A 17732-nucleotide genomic window follows, 5' to 3' on the forward strand; every position below is an offset into this window, starting at 1 on the left:
ATACACTTAAAAATTATACACACAAAAATTATACACACAATAATATCACACTGTTCCACAATTCACTTAACAATATGATATGATGTAAATCTTTTCATGTTGATGTATTCTAGCATGTGGCTAGAATTGATGGCTATTTTTTTTTTTCATTTTAAACAAGAAGTTTATTTAAACAACAAGACACTTGACTTGAAGGGAAAACTATCTGGGATTCATTTCTTTTAGAGTAATTTATCCCTACTTAAAGACAGATTGCCCTACATGTAACAGCTACGTACAAACAAGTTATAAAATTGTCCTTGGTTTTACAATGATAAATGAAAAACATTAAAATTCTCCAATCGAACAAGGTATGCAAGAATTTTTATGTTGTTCTTTTTTTTTGTTAAACAGTGAGAGCAAAATAACTTACTGGAATATAAAGATAAGAGCTGATGAGCATGCCACTAATGGAGAAAAGGGGGTATTTTCACAGAATCAGTATTTTTCCCCATCCCATCTCCATTTGATGTCAATCAAAACATACCATAGGCCATTTAGTTAAAAAAAAAAAAGCAATATGCTTGTGCACATACACCAGTTACTTTATGTACAATAAAGGAATGGGGAAGGGGAAAATGGAAGAATAGAGAAACTATACTGTAGTAGTCAGGATGTGGTGGAACCAAATTGCGGTTTTCTAATTGAGAATGTCTTCTTGGTCTGGAGGAACAGAATTCTGGAGTAAAGTAGCAGGTTCCCTTTCTAGTAGACACCTCCTGTCTGCTTCTGGAATACATCAATTGTATCTTCATCTTCCATCTCCAACTGTGCAGGTGTGTCTGTTTCATTGATTGGCTGCCCGTCAAATCGGAATCTGATCTGCCTCATTGACAAACCCTGTCGTTCACAATAGGCTTTCATTAGTTTACTAAGTGGTGTATGCCTCTTAATCTTAAACTGCACCACAGAACCATCCTGCCCCGCCACCTTCAAATTAATATGATCGTTGTTCTCAGTCTTGACTCCTTCCTTGGGCTTTTCGTCCGCCATGGCGAGCGCCGGAGTCTCCTCAGCTGCCGCTTCACAAAAGAGGTACCAGGTCCGCACGGAACGAGCACACAAGCAGCACCAGGAGCGGCAGAAGAAGGAGGCGGCAGCGGTGGAGGAGCGGCTATTTGTTAATATAATGAATAGAAAAGAGTTATATTGCTTTGTTGTTGTTTAGTTGCTAAGTCATGTCTGACTCTTTGCGGTCCCATGGACTGTAGCCTGCCAGGTTCCTCTGTTCAATTTCACAGGCAAGAACACAGGAGTGGGTTGCCATTTCCTTTTGCAGGGGATCTTCCTGATCCAGGGATTGAACCTGGGAGTCCTGCATTGCAGGCAGATTCTTTACCGTCTGAGCCACCTATATTGCTTTAAAGAATACCTTATTGTTAACATTTGTTTCCAATTTTTGAAAGTGAAAGTGAAAGTCTGTCAGTCGTGTCTGACTCTTTGCGACGCCATGGACCATAGCCTGTCAGGCTCCTCTGTCCATGGAATCCTCTAGGCTAGAATACTGGAGTGGGTAGCCATTCCCTTCTCCAGGGGATCTTCTCAACCCAGGGATCGAACCAGTTACCAACAATACCTCTATGAAAGATCTTGATGTACCTCCCTGTATGTATACATGTATATAAACATACATATATATATATATATCAGTTCAGTTCAGTTCATTTCAGTCACTCAGTTGTGTCCGACTCTTTGCGACCCCATGAATTGCAGCACGCCAGGCCTCCCTGTCCATCACTATCTCACGGAGTTCACTCAAACACGTCCATCGAGTTGGTAATGCCATCCAGCCATCTCATCCTCTGTCATCCCCTTCTCCTCCTGCCCCCAATCCCTCCCAGGATCAGAGTCTTTTACAATGAGTCAGCTCTTTGCATGAGGTGGCCAAAGTATTGGAGTTTCAGCTTCAGCATCATTCCTTCCAAAGAACACCCAGGACTGATCGCCTTTAGAATGGACTAGTTGAATCTCCTTGCAGTCCAAGGGACTCTCAAGAGTCTTCTCCAACACCACAGTTCAAAAGCATCAATTCTTCGGCACTCAGCTTTCTTCACAGCCCAACTCTAACATCCATACACGATTACTGGAAAAACCATAGCCTTGACTAGACGGACCTTTGTTGGCAAAGTAATGCCTCTGCTTTTGAATATGCCATCTTAGGTTGGTCATAACTTTCCTTCCAAGGAGTAAGCATCTTTTAATTTCATGGCTGCAGTCACCATCTGCAGTGATTTGGGAGCCCCCCAAAATAAAGTCTGACACTGTTTCCACTGTTTCCCCATCTATTTCCCATGAAGTGATGGGACCAGATGCCATGATCTTCGTTTTCTGAATGTTGAGCTTTAAGCCAACTTTTTCACTCTCCTCTTTCACTTTCATCAGGAGGATTTTAGTTCCTCTTCACTTTCTGCCATAAGGGTGGTGTCATCTGTATATCTAAGGTTATTGATATTTCTCCTGGCATATATATATATGGCTTTGATTACCTCCTCATGGCAACTTAATAGAAATGAAATTATTGCTAAACTATATTCATAGGGTTTAATTACATATTGTAAAATTGCCCTCTAAAATGGTTGTGTCAATTTAAAATTCCTCATCAGTAGTGAATTAGAGGACTAGTTGCTCCCACCTTTGGAAAAGCTGGATCTATAATTTGAATCTTTACAAACTGAAAAATTGAGAAATGTTATCTACTGATATAATTAAAATTTTCTTACTTTTTATTATCAAATATTACATATTTACAAAAATGTAGCACATATTTAGTTAGAAAGCATGATACCTGCTAACCCATCCATCACTGCACCTGTTCTCTTAACTTCTATTCCTTTAATCTGCTTCCCATTGAGATATAATCAACATTCAGGATTTTTTTGTTTATGCTTCCTCAAGGCTTCTCCTCTTACAACTATGTAAGAAGTTGTCCAAGAACTCAATGCTGATCATTCTATGGCTGTTTGGCATTTGAAGTAGATTGGAAAGGTGAAAAAGCTTGATAAGTGGATGCCTCATGAGCTGACTGCAAATCAAAAACAAAAAATCATTGTTTTAAAGTGTCATCTTCTGTTATTCTATGCAACAACAATGAACCATTTCTTGATCTGATTGTGATGTGGGATGAAAACTGAATTTTATATGACAATCAGTGATGACTAGCTCAGTGGCTGGACTGAGAAGAAGCTCCAAAGCTAAACTTGCACATAAAACGGGTCATGGTCACTGTTTGGTGGTCTGCTGCCTGTCTGATACACCACAGCTTTCTGAATCCCCGTAAAAACATCGCATCTGAGAAGTATGCTCAGCAAATCCATGAGATGCACTGATAACTGCAATGCCTACAACCAGCATTGGTCAACAGAAAGGGCCCAATTCTTCTCCATGACAATGCCTGACTGCTCATCACACAGGCAACTGTTCAAAAGTTGAATAAATTGAGCTATGAAGTTTTGCATTATCTGTCATATTATGCTGACCTCTCACCAACAAACTGCCACTTCTTCAAGCATCTTGACAACTTTGTGCAGGGAAAATGTTTCCACAACCAGCAGGATAATGCACAAAATGCTTTCTAAGAGTTCATAGAATCCTGAGCCATGGAATTTTTTTTTTGCTACAGGAATAAACAAACTTATTTCTCATTGGCAAAAATGTACTGATTGTAATGGTTCTTATTCTTATGAATGAAGATGTGTTTGAGGCTAGCCATGATGATTTAAAATCCAGTGTCTGAAGCCAATATCACTTTTGCACCAATAGAATAAATGAATTCAGTAAAGTTGTAGGATACAAAATTAATATACATAAATTTGCTGCATTTATATACAATAATCCAGAGAAATCAAGAAAACAATCTTATTGACAGTGGCGCCAGAAATAATAAAATATCTAGGAATAAATTTAACCAAGGAGGTGAAAGACCTATACTCGGAAAACTAGAAGATATTCATGGAAGAAACTGAAGATGACCCAAATAAGTGAAAAGAAATTTTGTGTTCATGGATTGGGAGAATTAATATTGTTAAAATGTACATACTACCCAAGGAAGTCTACAGATTCAGTGCAATCTCAATTGAAATATCCATGGCATTTGTAACAGAACTAGAATAAACAATTCTTAAATTTGTATGGAACCATAAAAGAATTTGAATATTTAATGTAATCTTGAGAAAGATATACAAAGCTAAAGGTATCATACTGCATGGCCTCAAAATATACTACAAAGCTATAGTAATCCAAACAGCATGATAATGTTGCAAAACAGAAACATAGGCCAGTGAAACAGAATAGAGAGCCTAGAAACAAACCCATGCATATACAGTCAAATCAACTAAACAATAACAACAAATGACCAAAGGAGACAAGAATATACAATGGGGAAAAGACAGTGCTGGGAAAGCTGGACCACTACCTGTAAAAAAAAAACAACAAAACGTGAAAGTAGATCATTTTCTCACACTATATACTAAAAAACTCAAAATGGATTAAAGACTTAAAGATAAGCCCTGAAACCATAAAATTAGGAGAAAGCATGACCTATGTGGTCTTCATATGCAGTTTCCTTTTAAACTCAGTCTTAGCAATATTTTTTTTTGATTTGTCTCCTTAGGTGATGGAATTCCAGCTGAGCTATTTCAAATCCTAAAAGATCATGTGGTTAAAGTGCTGCACTCACTATGTCAGTGAATATGGAAAACTCAGCAGTGGCCACAAGACTAGAAAAGATCAGTTTTCATTCCAATCCCAAAGAAAGGCAATGCCAAAGAATGTTCAAACTACTACACAATTGCACTCATTTCACACTCTAGCAAAGTAATGCTCAAAATTCTCCAAGCCAGGCTTCAATAGTACGTGAACCAAGAACTTCCAGATGTTCAAGTTGGATTTAGAAAAGGCAGAGGAACCAGAGACCAAATTACCAACATGCACTGGATCATAGGAAAAAACAAGAGAATTCCAGAAAAACATCTACTTCTGGTTCAGTGACTATGCTAAAGCCTTTGATTGTGTGACTCCAACAAACTGGACAGTTCTTGGAGAGATGGAAAGAGATGGAAATACCAGACCAATTTACCTGACTCCTGAGAAATCTGTATACAGGTCAAGAAGCAACCGTTAGAACCAGACATGGAATCGACTGGTTCCAAATTGGGAAAGGAGTATATCAAAGCTGTATATTGTCACCCTGCTTACTTAATGTATATTCAGAGTACATCATGCGAAATGTTGGGTTGGATGATGCACAAGTTGGAATCAAGATTGCTGGGAGAAATATCAATAACTTCAGATATGCAGATGACACAACCCTTATGGCAGAAAGGAAGAGGAACTAAAGAATCTCTTGATGAAAGCGAAAGAGAAGAGTGAAAAAGCTGGCTTAAAACTTAACATTCAAAAAACAAAGATTATGCCATCCGGTCCCATCACTTCATGGCAAATAGATGAGGAAACAATGGAAACAGTGACAGGCTTAATTTTCCTGGGCTCCAAAATCACTGCAGGTGGTGACTGCAGCCATGAAATTAAAAGACGCTTGCTCCTTGGAAGAAAAGCTATGACAAAACTAGGCAGCGTATTAAAAAGCAGAGACATTACTTTGCCCACAAAGGCCAGTATAGTCAAAGCTATGGTTTTTCCAGTAGTTATGTATGGATATGAGAATTAGACCACAAAGTAGGCTGAACACCCAAGATTGATTCTTTCGAACTGTGGTGTTGGAGAAGACTCTTGAAAGTCCCTTGGGCTGCAAGGAGATCCAACTGGTCCATCCTAAAGGAAATCAGCCCTGAATATTCATTGGAAGGACTGATGCTGAAGCTAAAGCTCCAATACTTTGGCCATCTGATGCGAACAGCCAACTCATTTGAAAAGACCCTGATGCTGGGAAAGATCCAAGGCAGGAGGAGAAGGGGATGACAGAGGATGTGATGGTTGAATGGCATCCCCGCTCAAAGGACGTGAGTTTGAGCAAGCTCAGGGAGATGGTGAAGGTCAGGGAAGCCTGACGTGTTGCAGTCCGTGGGGTTGTAAAGAGTCGGACATGACTGAGCAACTGAACAAATAATAAACCTTTTTATAGGTCAAAGAAGGCTGTCTGTTTGTAAAAGGTGTATCTATTTTCAGAACATTCTGGTAACAATTCCTTTTAAATTGTAGTAATTAACATTAATATTTTATAACTTGACAACACTCTGATGAAACATGTCTGTAGTCCAGAGCCCTGGATTTTGAGTCTTGTGGGACTGAAAGGGATTTAGTGAGCCAAAATTGCTGATATAAGAGATAGCTTTATGGTCTGTGGTTTCTCATTTGCTATTACCTCCTTTTCTCATGGAAGAGTGTCTTTTTGCTATGAAACCTCTAGTAAGTACTAGAATAGAAAAATACTCCATTTCCTGCTGATTCTTGAGCATTCTAAGGTGTTGGGTTTCTTGGTTATATCTACTGTACTGATTCATATTAAAGCAAAAATATTTCTGTACATCGATTTAAGACACCATTAAATTTGATACCAAGAAGCTACTTTCTTTTCTCTGTTCTATTTCCCAGGTGAAAATCAGAATGGACTCTGAGGCATAATTCACAGGAATATCCAATGAATGAAGGGCTGTTTATTCCCAAGACTCACACAAATGCTTGGCCACCATATGATAATTAGATTTTTTTTTAACTTGAGGAAAACAATATTAAGCTCTTTGTTTCAGAAAGGTTTGTAGTCTCAGTCAGAGTGAAACAGTCCTTTCCTGAACCTAGAAAAATGTTTCTATTTCAAGCACTATCATGCAAAACATATGTAAAGCAAATGTTTTATTGTTTAGCAGATCCAAAACCAATCCACCCTATCCTTGGGTCTCTCTGCAGTGATTGCTCAGTAATTTCCTCTCCCTTTAACTTAATCTACAGTTTTTTTTTTTTTTTTTTTGTTATTTGATGTATTTGTTACATATGTATTCTGGGCAATGCATGGAAAGGAGTAGCAAGATTTATAACAGTATGACTTTTGCTAAAGGTACTGGGGAGATGATGCTGAACTGCATGGTGAATGAAGAGTGGAATTTTGACTGGAAAAGAGGGAGGAGGAAAAGCATGATATTTTTTATCTTTTCTATGCCTTATTCCTTTCTGTTCCCCTATGCTCTGTGTCCTTTTAGTTTTTCATGGTAGATGAATTCCTAAGTGATGTTTTCCATTTCTGTGTTTTATAAACTCTCACTTTCTGTCATTTGGTTTTCAGAATCCATCAAACTAACTCTTATTTTTTTCTTTTAGAAATTATAGCTCATATAATTGGAAGTTTTTTAAATCTTCTCACACAATTTGGAAGTAATTGATCTGCCATCTGAGGAAAATAGACTCAGGTTAACTCAGGTAAGAGAGATTTCTGGTTCTTACTGCTCTTCTTTGCAAATAGGGTTAATAACATTCCATCACTGGATATGAGTCATTTCTAGGACTCTGAGAAGATTCGCTTGTGTTGTTTTTGATGCAATGCTGATGAAACAGACAGTGGAATGCAGTAAAATACATTTCTCATGTGAAAAGCTCATTATAGGGAACTAAGATCAGGTATAGGCAGCATAGCATAAATTGGGTGTCAAGCTGTTGATGTCTGTCTCTGATGTGCAAGGACGGTGGGTTAAAAGTGGAAGAACTGTATGGGCTTCCCCAGCAGTCCAGGGGTTAAGACTCTGTGCTTCCACCGCATGGGCCTTCAGCTGTCCGATTCCTGGCTGGGGAAGTAAGATCACACATACTGCTCAGTCAAGAAAATAAAAAGGTGGGAGAGTTATAGCAACCTGAAATATTCCAGAAGCATGGCACATTTTGTTGTTTAGTTGCTAAGTCATGTCCAACTCTTTTGCGATCCCATGGACTGCAGCCTGCCAGGTTCATCGGTCCATGAGATTTCTCAGGCAAGAACACTGGAGTGGGTTGCCATTTCCTTTTCCAGGGGAATCTTCATGACCCAGGGATAGGACCCACATCACCTGTTTGACAGATGGATTCTTTACCACTGAGCCGCCAGGGAAGTTCATGGCACAATTAGGGACGTATATAACTAAAAGGGCTTCTCTTGTGGCTCAGCTGGTAAAGAATCTGCCTGCAATGCAGGAGACCTGGGTTTGACCCCTGGGCTGGGCAGGTTGTCTTTAGGTTGTCAGTGACTTATAGAATAGTGTAGTGAAAAACCCTGGAGTCAACTTGCTTTTTAAATTAATATTTTTTCTTTAAAGAGAAAAACACATTCAAAATAGAAAATTTATCATCCATAGCCTCTTCATAGAAAGCAACTGTTAAAAATTTTGACATTTTCTTCCAGTACTTTTTAATCCATTGCATCTTTAAAACAGTTGCAAGAATTGGATTTGTATTGGACACCTAGCTATGCAAAATTAGGCAATTAATTCAATCTCTTTGAGTCCTTATTTTGTATCTGCAAAATATGGATCATATACCTTTTTCCTATGCTCTACCCTGGTACTGTGAAACAAAAGAGATGAAAGAGACTTTTTAGAGACTGTAAACTTTTAGAAAAAGGAAATTAATGTTACAAACTTTGATTTTGTATTCTGTAGGAAATTACTAATAAAACGGGTTTAAAAAGTAACAGCATTTTGGTAGGAAACAACTTGAAGAAATTGTCTTATTTGAAATTATATGAGTGAGTAGGTGCATTCTTGATTCAGATGAGTTTATAACTCATATGGCTTAACTGTGAGGAATAATGATATTCTTACATGCTGTATTTTATTTTCAGAGGGTATAACACAGCTATAATGTATAAATAAAATAATATATTATATATATATATAATATTAATGTTTTCTAAAGCCAGTATGAGATCAGAATAAATGGAAGTATGTCATGCAAATTTCAGGAAATAATTGTATTATATATATGATTAGATAGACTCTTTTCAATATCTTACAACCAAGATTCATTAACACATGAAGTAGAAATATGTGTAGACAGTAAAGAAGACAAGAAATCTACTAACATGTTTAAAAGAGTTGAGAAAGGAGACGCCATTGGTAATAAAAAGTGTTTATCCTGCATGTAAGGTTAAGGAGAGGTGTAATATGAAAAATCGTGTCATTTGATCACTGACCAAAGATTTAGCTGATGACTTCTTCGGCGTTTTTCACATGCATAGTGAAGTGAAAGTCGCTCAGCCGTGTCTGACTCTTTGTGACCCCATGGACTATACAGTCCATGGAATTCTCCAGGCTAGAATACTGGAGTGGATAGCCAGTTCCTTCTCCAGGGGATCTTCCCAACCCAGGGCTCGAACCCAGGTCTCCCACATTGCAGGTGGATTCTTTACCAGCTGGGCCACAAGGGAAGCCCAGGAATACTGAAGTGTGTAGCCTATCCTTTCATTGAACCAGGGTCTCCTGCATTGCAGGTGGATTCTTTACCAACTGAGCTATCAGGGAAGTCTTCACATGTATAAAATATCATTATTTGGTGAATCATAATAATTTCTATCTTTCTTAAGTAGTAAGCAGAAGTAAACAGTTGTAAATAATCATGTGAAGTAAATTACGTCTGAGGGTTTGGAGAGGAGTGAGAAAGCCATTCATGAAATCCTCAAAAGGATGCCCTAAACAGGTTTTAGAATTTACACAGTTGCACATATTTAAAGCTGCGCATTGTGTATGTAGCCTTGATCTTCCCTTTGGCCTCTAGGTTACAATGATTTAAGTCCTCCCCTATGTTAATGATTCTAGTTATAATCTTTTCAGTTATGCCCACATAAGAATGCTTAGAAAAGTGGGATAATTAAATAAGATGGTATTGCTAAGCTATCTTGAAGTAAGTCAGAATAAATCTATACTAGCATCAGAGACTAATATCTAAGCCTTTGGACCACTTACTTTTCATTTATGAATATTTTGCATGTTCCATGAACAGAAATATCTGTGGCTCATGGAGAAGGAAATGGCAACCCATTCCAGTATTCTTGCCTGGAGAATCCTGTGGACAGAGGAGCCTGGTGGGCTATCATCGATGGGGTCACACAGAGTTGGACACGACTGAAGTGACTTAGCAGTAGCAGTAGCATGAATTGGGAATAACCTTTGGTGAAAAGAAATAGTTAAAATGTCAATCACAGTCATATCTGACCCTTTGTGACGCCATGGACTAAAGCCTGCCAGACTCCTCTGTCCATGGGATTTCCCAGGCATGAATACTGGAGTGGATTGCCATGCCCACCTCCAGGAGCTCTTCCTGATGCAGGGATAGAACCTGCATCTCCTGTATTGGAGACAGGATCTTTATCATCTGAGCCACCAGGGAAGCCCATTTCTCTTCGAATATAGACCAGACAGAAATATAGCCTGATTCTTCCCCTATGGAGTAAGAATTCAAGCCTTCTTTAATGTTCATAATGTCCCTCCCTCACTACTATCAGTTGTCTGTCCTTTAAATAGCTTTCCTTTGCCTAATCTTTTTACTTTTTTTAAAAATTGAGTACAATTGAAATATAACACTGTATTAGTTTCAGGTGCACAGCATAATGGGAACATAAGCCTGTAAGGATTTAAGTCCTTTCCTACATTAATGACTAGTTAGAATTCTTATTTGAGGAGTTATAATCTTCAGGTTCAGCCTGTAGAATAGGTGTTACCAACACAGAGAGAGATGACAAAGTCTTTGCGCATCCCATTAGCTACAATATTGTTCAGAAAGTAGGAAACGGTGAACAGTATAAGATGATGCATCTTATACAGAAGGATAAAGATTTATCTATTTTGAGGTATTTGGTAATCTTCATATGATCAGTTTAAAGAAGGTAGAGAGACAGCTGTTAGATGGCAAAGAGTTGAGGAGGAGGTCATTGATGGGCAATAGAGCAGAGAGTATTAAAAAGGTGTAAATATTTCTTTTAAAAATTACTTTACAATATTGTGCTGGTTTCTACCATATATTAACATGCATCAGCCAAAGCTGTATGTATGTCCCCTTCCTGTTGAACCTCCCTCCCGCCTCCCACCCTATCCCACCCCTCTAGGTCATCACAGAGTACTGGATTTGAGCTCTCTGCATCGTACAGCAAATTTTCACTGGCTATCTGTTTTATATGGTGACATATATGTTTCAATGCTACTCTCTCAATTCATCCCACGCTCTCTTCCCCTTGCTGAGTCTACAGGTCTGTTCTCTGTCTGTCTGTGTCTCCATTGCCACTCTGCAGGCAGGTTTGTCATTACCATCTTTCTAAATTCCATACATATGCATTAGTATACAATATTTGTCTTTCTCTGACTTACTTCACTCTGTATAATAAGCTCTAGGTTCATCTACCCCATTGGAACTCAGTCAAATGTGTTCCTTTTTACAGCTGAGTAATAAGGAATTTGTACTTTTAAAGGCAGTAAGACCCACTGGACATTTTTTGGTGGTAGGAGTTATATAATCAAAGTGCTACCTAGGTACCTGGGCCTCCCAGGTGGCTCAGATGAGAAAGAATCTGCCTGCAGTGCGGGAGACCTGGGTTCAACCCCTGGGTTGGGAAGGTCCCCTGGAGGAGGGAAAGGCAATTCACACTAGTCTTCTTGCCTGGAGAATTCCCATGGACGGAGGAGCAGGGTCACAGAGTCGGACATGACTGAACAATTAAGCACAGCACCTAGGTGGAGCAATCTGATGGCCAGAATATAGGTTAGATGAGGAGAGATCAGTTGTTTGGTATTGCAGGATTTCAGTAATGATGAGGAAAGACAATCAAGATTTGAGAAGAGTAGGAAGAATAAGATGCCTGAAGTATTATAATAGATCCGGAAGAAAAGCTGCACTGGGGAATAGAGAGATTATTAGTTGTGTAATAATCATGTGAAATTTCACTAATATATACGCATCTAGGGAATAGTGTTTAGTGAGCTATGGGAAATACAGCTATGAAGTTTAGGATAGAATTAGGGGATAATAGATTCAACTTGCATTTATATGCTGGGGAAATACTAGACCTCTTCATATATATTGTTTTTCACACAGTGGTCAGGCTTTTGGGGAAGGTATTAATATAATTAGACTACATGAAAGCCCATTAGGTGAAGAGAAAAACAACCAGATCTCAAATAATGTTACTATTTATACAGTGAATAAGTGTTGAAAAACCAGGGAAAGACAAAAGGAGGGGTTTGAGAAATAGGACTGCCAGGAGAGTTTAGTGCCACTAAAGATATTTATAATAACATCATTATGATGAACAGTTATTGAGTTCTTGGTATGAGTCAAATACGGGTCTAAGTTCATTTTTTTTAGATATTTTTGACGCCAGGCTATTTTCACTCCAATGCAACAGTGAATAAACTTAAACACAGTAAGATTAAATCATTTTTCCAAGGTCAGGGTAAATGGTAGGGCAGGTAGTTGAGTTTACACATAGCAATCTGGATTGTGATTTTTCACTTTTAACCAACATTTTACATCTTTCTCTCCAGAACATTAAATATTTGAAGGAAAATGAATAAACAAATTTAAATAAACTACATAATACTCTAACTTGTACATTTGGAAAGAGGAACATGTTTGGATTTTATTTTGATTCTAATTCTTTGCTATTTTGTAGAGAAAATCTAATTTATTTTTATGATCAACCTTCATTTTGGCAGAAAATGTTTGATCTGAGATTAATTCTGACTTTGGAGCCCTAAAAAATCAAATTCTCAGGTTGAAAAAAGTGAAAAGTGAGTTAGCTGCTCAGTCGTGTCCAACTCTGCGACCCCATAGACTGTAGCCCACCATGCTCTTTTGTCCATGGACTTCTCCAAGCAAGCATACTAGAGTGGGTTGCCATTTCCTTTTCAAGCGGATCTTCCAAACCCAGGGATTGAGCCCAGGTCTCCTGCATTGCAGGCAGATTCTTTACCATTTGAGACACACATAATCTTTTCTTTAACCATCTCATTACAAAGCAACACATAAAAATATTGTTATTGAGAGTTACAGTTACTTCAAACATCAGCACCATGTTATTTATTTCACAGATTTTTAAGCACTTTTCTATTGTCAAGTAGTTATTCCAACAATACTTAACAAGGAGTTTAATACTTTTTATTAGGCGGTATTTACATCCTTGGAGAGATCAGAGGGTGAAAAATATCAGATTGACTGGATACACTGAATGACTCTTGAAAATGAATGGGATAGACGATTTCTGAAAGTTCAGTTCAAATATTATAATCTACATGTATAAGGCATATATTAAGTATATATGATATTAGGGTGTGTTGAATACAGGGCTGCTCAAGAATCAGATGCTAATTTCAATAAAAAATTAATAACAGCATGTAGAATGATTCATGAGTAACAGAGCAAGAACTTTGGGAACAGACCAATTCAGATAAATTTAAGCAGAGAATGATTATTTTTGAAATTCAATTTGAGGCTGGAAGGTTAATGGAATGCATATTCTAATGCACATAAGAGAAAGATAGTGAGATGGAAATCATGACAGTAAGCAAAACAGGGAGGATAGATTCAGGGGGCATAATATGTAAAACAAATAGAAGTTTTAGAGGATAAAAAGGAACTGATTTAATTTAAATGGGAAGAGGAATGAGAAGAGGGGTGTGAAATGTGTTTTAAAGAACTCAGCTTAACCAGTGTTGGGGAAAAGTAGAAGGAAATAAAATATATTAATAGGAAAATAATTGGCATCTTATTTTAAAATAAGAATGCAGAAATGTATCTCTGGAAGAGACAATAAACATGAAAAGAATAGATAAATATATAGGACTTTCATGTTAATAAGGAAGTGATAAAATAAATACTATCTTTACCAAACCAACACAAATTAAATGTGGAAAAGTTCTTTTTCCTGATGACATTATTGTAAGCCAAGAAAATCCAAGACATTACTATAAAAAATTATTACACAGAATGTGGTAAGGTATCTGCATATTAGGGCAGAATGAACTTTTCTTCATTCTTGCAAGACGAATCTAGACATTGAAATGAGAAAAGAGATTCTGTTCATAATGCTAAGAAAAAAAAGCTAAAAAATACATAGGAACAATTTTTACAAAGAAGGTATAGAATATGTGTAATAAAAGACAAAATCTTATGAAATGACATGAAACAAAATTTGAACAGATGAATAGATGCACTATATTCTTATTTATTTATTTGGCTGTGTTGGGTCTTAGTTGCAGCATGAGAACTCTTAGTAGCAGCATGTGGGATCTACGTCTTTGACCATGAATCCAACCTTGTACCCTTGCATGAGAACTCGAAGTCTTAGCACCTCAACCACCAGGGAAGTCCCAAGCATGATATTCTTAAATGGGAAGATATCATTATAACAATGCTACTTCATTCCAAGTTAATCTATAAATTTCATGCAATCAAAATCAAGACCATTGGAATTTTCTAGGGAGATTGGATAAAATGATCTTAAAATTTATATGGAATAATACATACTCAAGAATAGCCAAGAAAGCACGAAAAATAATAACAGGAAAGGAGGGACTTGCTTTATCATGAGACAAAGCATAAAGCCACTATTATGAAATACTCTGATATTTCTACAGATGTAGATAAATATATCAGTGGAAATAGAAGAAAGAATTTGGAAGCAGATCCCAAATATCTGAAAATTTAGCAAAATGAAAATGGTAATTAAATTCAGTGGGGAAAGAATGGGCTGTTTAACACATGGTGCCATTTCATGCGGAGATGGCAATGGCACCCCATTCCAGTACTCTTGCCTGGAAAATCCCATGGATGGAGGAGCCTGGTAGGCTGCAGTCCATCGGGTCGCTAAGAGTCAGACACCACTGAGCGACTTCACTTTCACTTTTCACTTTCATGCATTGGAGAAGGAAATGGCAACCCACTCCAGTGTTCTTGCCTGGACAATCCCAGGGACGGGGAAGCCTGGTGGGCTGCCGTCTATGGGGTCACACAGAGTTGGACACGACTGAAGCGACTTAGCAGCAGCAGCAGCAGCCGCCATTACATGGTGCCATTACATATCTATTATACCTGGAAGAAATTAAAAGTGGACTGATATTTTAAAACATATACAAATGTAATAGAGCACAGTTCTAAACAGAAAACAAAATACAATAAAATATTGAAAGAAAATCTAAGGGTATGTATGATCCAGAAATAAAGGAGATCGTAACTGAGACTAAATTCAGTAGCTGTAAGGCAAGTAAGAGCTGTATTTAATCAGATAACATTTAAATCATGTAACTTGGGTATAGCCAAAGAAATCATAAACAAAATAGCAGATAATTGATTTAAAAATATAACAAATGACAAAAACTTTACATCTACAATATAAAAAAGCTCTTACAAATGATAAGAAAAAGCACAAGAAGAAATAGGAAAATACATGTAAAGGTAATTCACAGAAGAGCAAATCCAAACTGCAAGAAAATATGTTCAAATTTTTTGATTGTCAGACAATGAAAATTAGAGTAACAATGACCTACAACTTTTCACTCACTACACTGGCAACAATTTAAAAAGTGTTAACATTTATTCTTGTGGAAATATGTTTATTATAGCCTTTTGGAAATGCAATCAAGCAAAACTACCCAAATTAAAAATATATGTACTTTGACCCAGTGATCTCATTTTAAGCATTGATGCCATGAAAGAAAAAATTAATACAAAAGGATGTGTGTGTAAGGATATTTGTAGCATTGTTTGTAGGGCTCTCCAAACTAGAAACTAGGTAAATGCTTATTAACAGGGAAGTTAGTAAATAAATTATGGTCTATCCACACTGTGAATCAGGCAGCTATTACAAAGAACAAATTAGAGTGTCTCTCCAGACAGCTTTCTGTACCTTTTTGTACATGTTTTCATTCTGGGGCATATTTCAGTAGAGAAATTTGGCAGTACAAATCTCTCTATTTCCTGAGTAACCTCTCTTTAAATCCAAACTTGCTTTTGTCTACACTCCCCCTTCTTGTTTAGACACTAAAGCCCAAACTACATTTGAGGTACATGATTAAACGATACCGAAGATTTATGCGGGGGACATTTCTGATTCTGGCTCTTTGTTATACTTGTACTGTGTAAGCTCTAAGTAACTCTGTACAATGGCAAGATGATCTTTAGTTTCTGACATTTTTGCAAGGACTTTCTTTCCAACTTACTAATTATGTCTGCTCTTCTGCTCTTCAGTTAACCTCAGGGCCAGCCTTGTGCATGAAGTTGATGGATAGAGGAAATCACTCAGTGGTGTCTGAATTTTTGCTGCAGGGACTCACCAGTTCTTGGGAGATCCAGATTCTTCTTTTTCTATTTTTCACAGTATTGTATATAGCGAGTATGTTGGGAAACCTTCTCATTGTGCTCACAATTCTCTCAGACCACCATTTACATTCGCCCATGTACTTTTTGTTGGCCAATCTCTCCTTCATTGACACAGGTGTTTCCAGCATTGCAACCCCAAAGATGATTTCTGACCTTTTCAGAAGACACAAAGTCATCTCCTTGAGAGGCTGCGTCACTCAGATGTTCTTTATTCACACTGTCGGGGGTGCAGAGATGGTGCTGCTCATAGTCATGGCCTATGACCGGTACGTTGCTATCTGTAAGCCGCTCCACTACCTGACCATCATGAGCCTTAGAATGTGCACTTTTCTTCTGGCTGTTGCTTGGACCATTGGACTCATGCACTCTGTGGCCCAGCTGGCTTTTGTTGTCAACTTACCCTTTTGTGGCCCCAATGAAATGGATAGCTTTTACTGTGATTTTCCTCGGTTCATCAAACTTGCATGTAGAGACACGTATAGACTGGAGTTTCTGGTCACTGCCAACAGTGGCTTCATCTCCATGGGCACCTTCTGTATCCTGATGGTGTCGTACATCTTCATCCTGGTCACGGTTCGCAAACACTCTTCAGGTGGTTCATCCAAGGCCCTTTCTACCCTCTCAGCTCACATCACTGTGGTAGTTTTTTTCTTTGGCCCTTGCATTATTGTCTATGTGTGGCCATTCCCTACCTTACCCATAGATAAATTTTTAGCCATCTTTGATGCTCTTATTACTCCTTTTATGAATCCTATTATCTACACACTTAGAAACAAGGAGATGAAGATGGCAATGAGGAGACTGTTTGGTAAGGTTTTAAGTTTTAAGAAGAGTTTTTTCATGCACAATCCAAGAAATTCAGATTGATCTTGACTATTCTTGGAAATTGTCCTCTTTTAATTACACTGTTCATATATATTTTCAATGTATTTAATGATGTCGTTTGGACTTCCCTGGTGGCTCAGTGGTAAAGAATCTGCCTGTAAGCAGGAGATACGGGTTTGATCCCTGGGTCGGGAAGACTTTTCATAAATCTTTTCAGTGTATTTAAGATTTTCAGTATCCACTGTGAAACCTCTCCTCAGGGATTCTGTTCTGAGCTGGTCAGTTTTTCACAGGGACACTTACTCTAAGGAATCTGAAAATATTAGGGAGTAGTAAATTCAGCAGGCTTCTCCGGTAGCTTAGCATTGAGAATCTGCGTGCAGTGAAGGAGATGCAGGTTCAGTTCCTAAGTTGGGAATATCCGCGAGGAGGAGGGCATGGCAATCCATGGACAGAGGAGCCTGGTGGGCTACAGTCCATAGGGTTGCAAAGAGTCGGACATGACTAAGGTGACTGAACACACATGCATAGTAAATTCAGCCCTGGAATATAACGTCCTTATTAGTTTTTATTATAGATGTTGGTAA

The 17732-nt window shown here is 37.9% G+C and overlaps 2 protein-coding genes across 2 annotated transcripts; one reads left to right on the forward strand and one right to left on the reverse strand.

Annotated features, from left to right (window-relative positions):
• Positions 1-229: 229 nt before the first annotated feature.
• On the reverse strand, positions 230-1140 carry LOC138073447 (small ubiquitin-related modifier 2-like). The gene is made up of 2 exons (XM_068965190.1): positions 879-1140; positions 230-821 (listed from the first exon to the last, which is right to left on the reverse strand). Exons 1-2 carry the CDS (start codon positions 1030-1032, stop codon positions 745-747), a joined length of 231 nt encoding a protein of 76 aa, XP_068821291.1. The 5' UTR covers positions 1033-1140; the 3' UTR covers positions 230-744.
• A 15072-nt stretch (positions 1141-16212) lies between these two features.
• Positions 16213-17187, forward strand: LOC138096596 (olfactory receptor 4F3/4F16/4F29-like). The gene has a single exon (XM_068992860.1). The coding sequence runs from the start codon at positions 16213-16215 to the stop codon at positions 17185-17187; it is 975 nt and encodes a 324-aa protein (XP_068848961.1).
• Positions 17188-17732: the final 545 nt, after the last annotated feature.

The sequence above is a fragment of the Capricornis sumatraensis genome, chromosome 2 (genome assembly GCF_032405125.1).
Source record: "Capricornis sumatraensis isolate serow.1 chromosome 2, serow.2, whole genome shotgun sequence".
Lineage (NCBI taxonomy): Eukaryota > Metazoa > Chordata > Mammalia > Artiodactyla > Bovidae > Capricornis > Capricornis sumatraensis.

Bases quoted from the DNA above. Each gene is read 5' to 3' on its own strand.
- LOC138073447 (XM_068965190.1), bottom strand. From the start codon at position 1,032: ATGGCGGACGAAAAGCCCAAGGAAGGAGTCAAGACTGAGAACAACGAT. The intron at 822-878 runs GTTTGTCAATGA...TCAATGAAACAG, and splicing joins AGCCTATTGTGAACGACAGG to ACACACCTGCACAGTTGGAG.
- LOC138096596 (XM_068992860.1), top strand. From the start codon at position 16,213: ATGAAGTTGATGGATAGAGGAAATCACTCAGTGGTGTCTGAATTTTTG.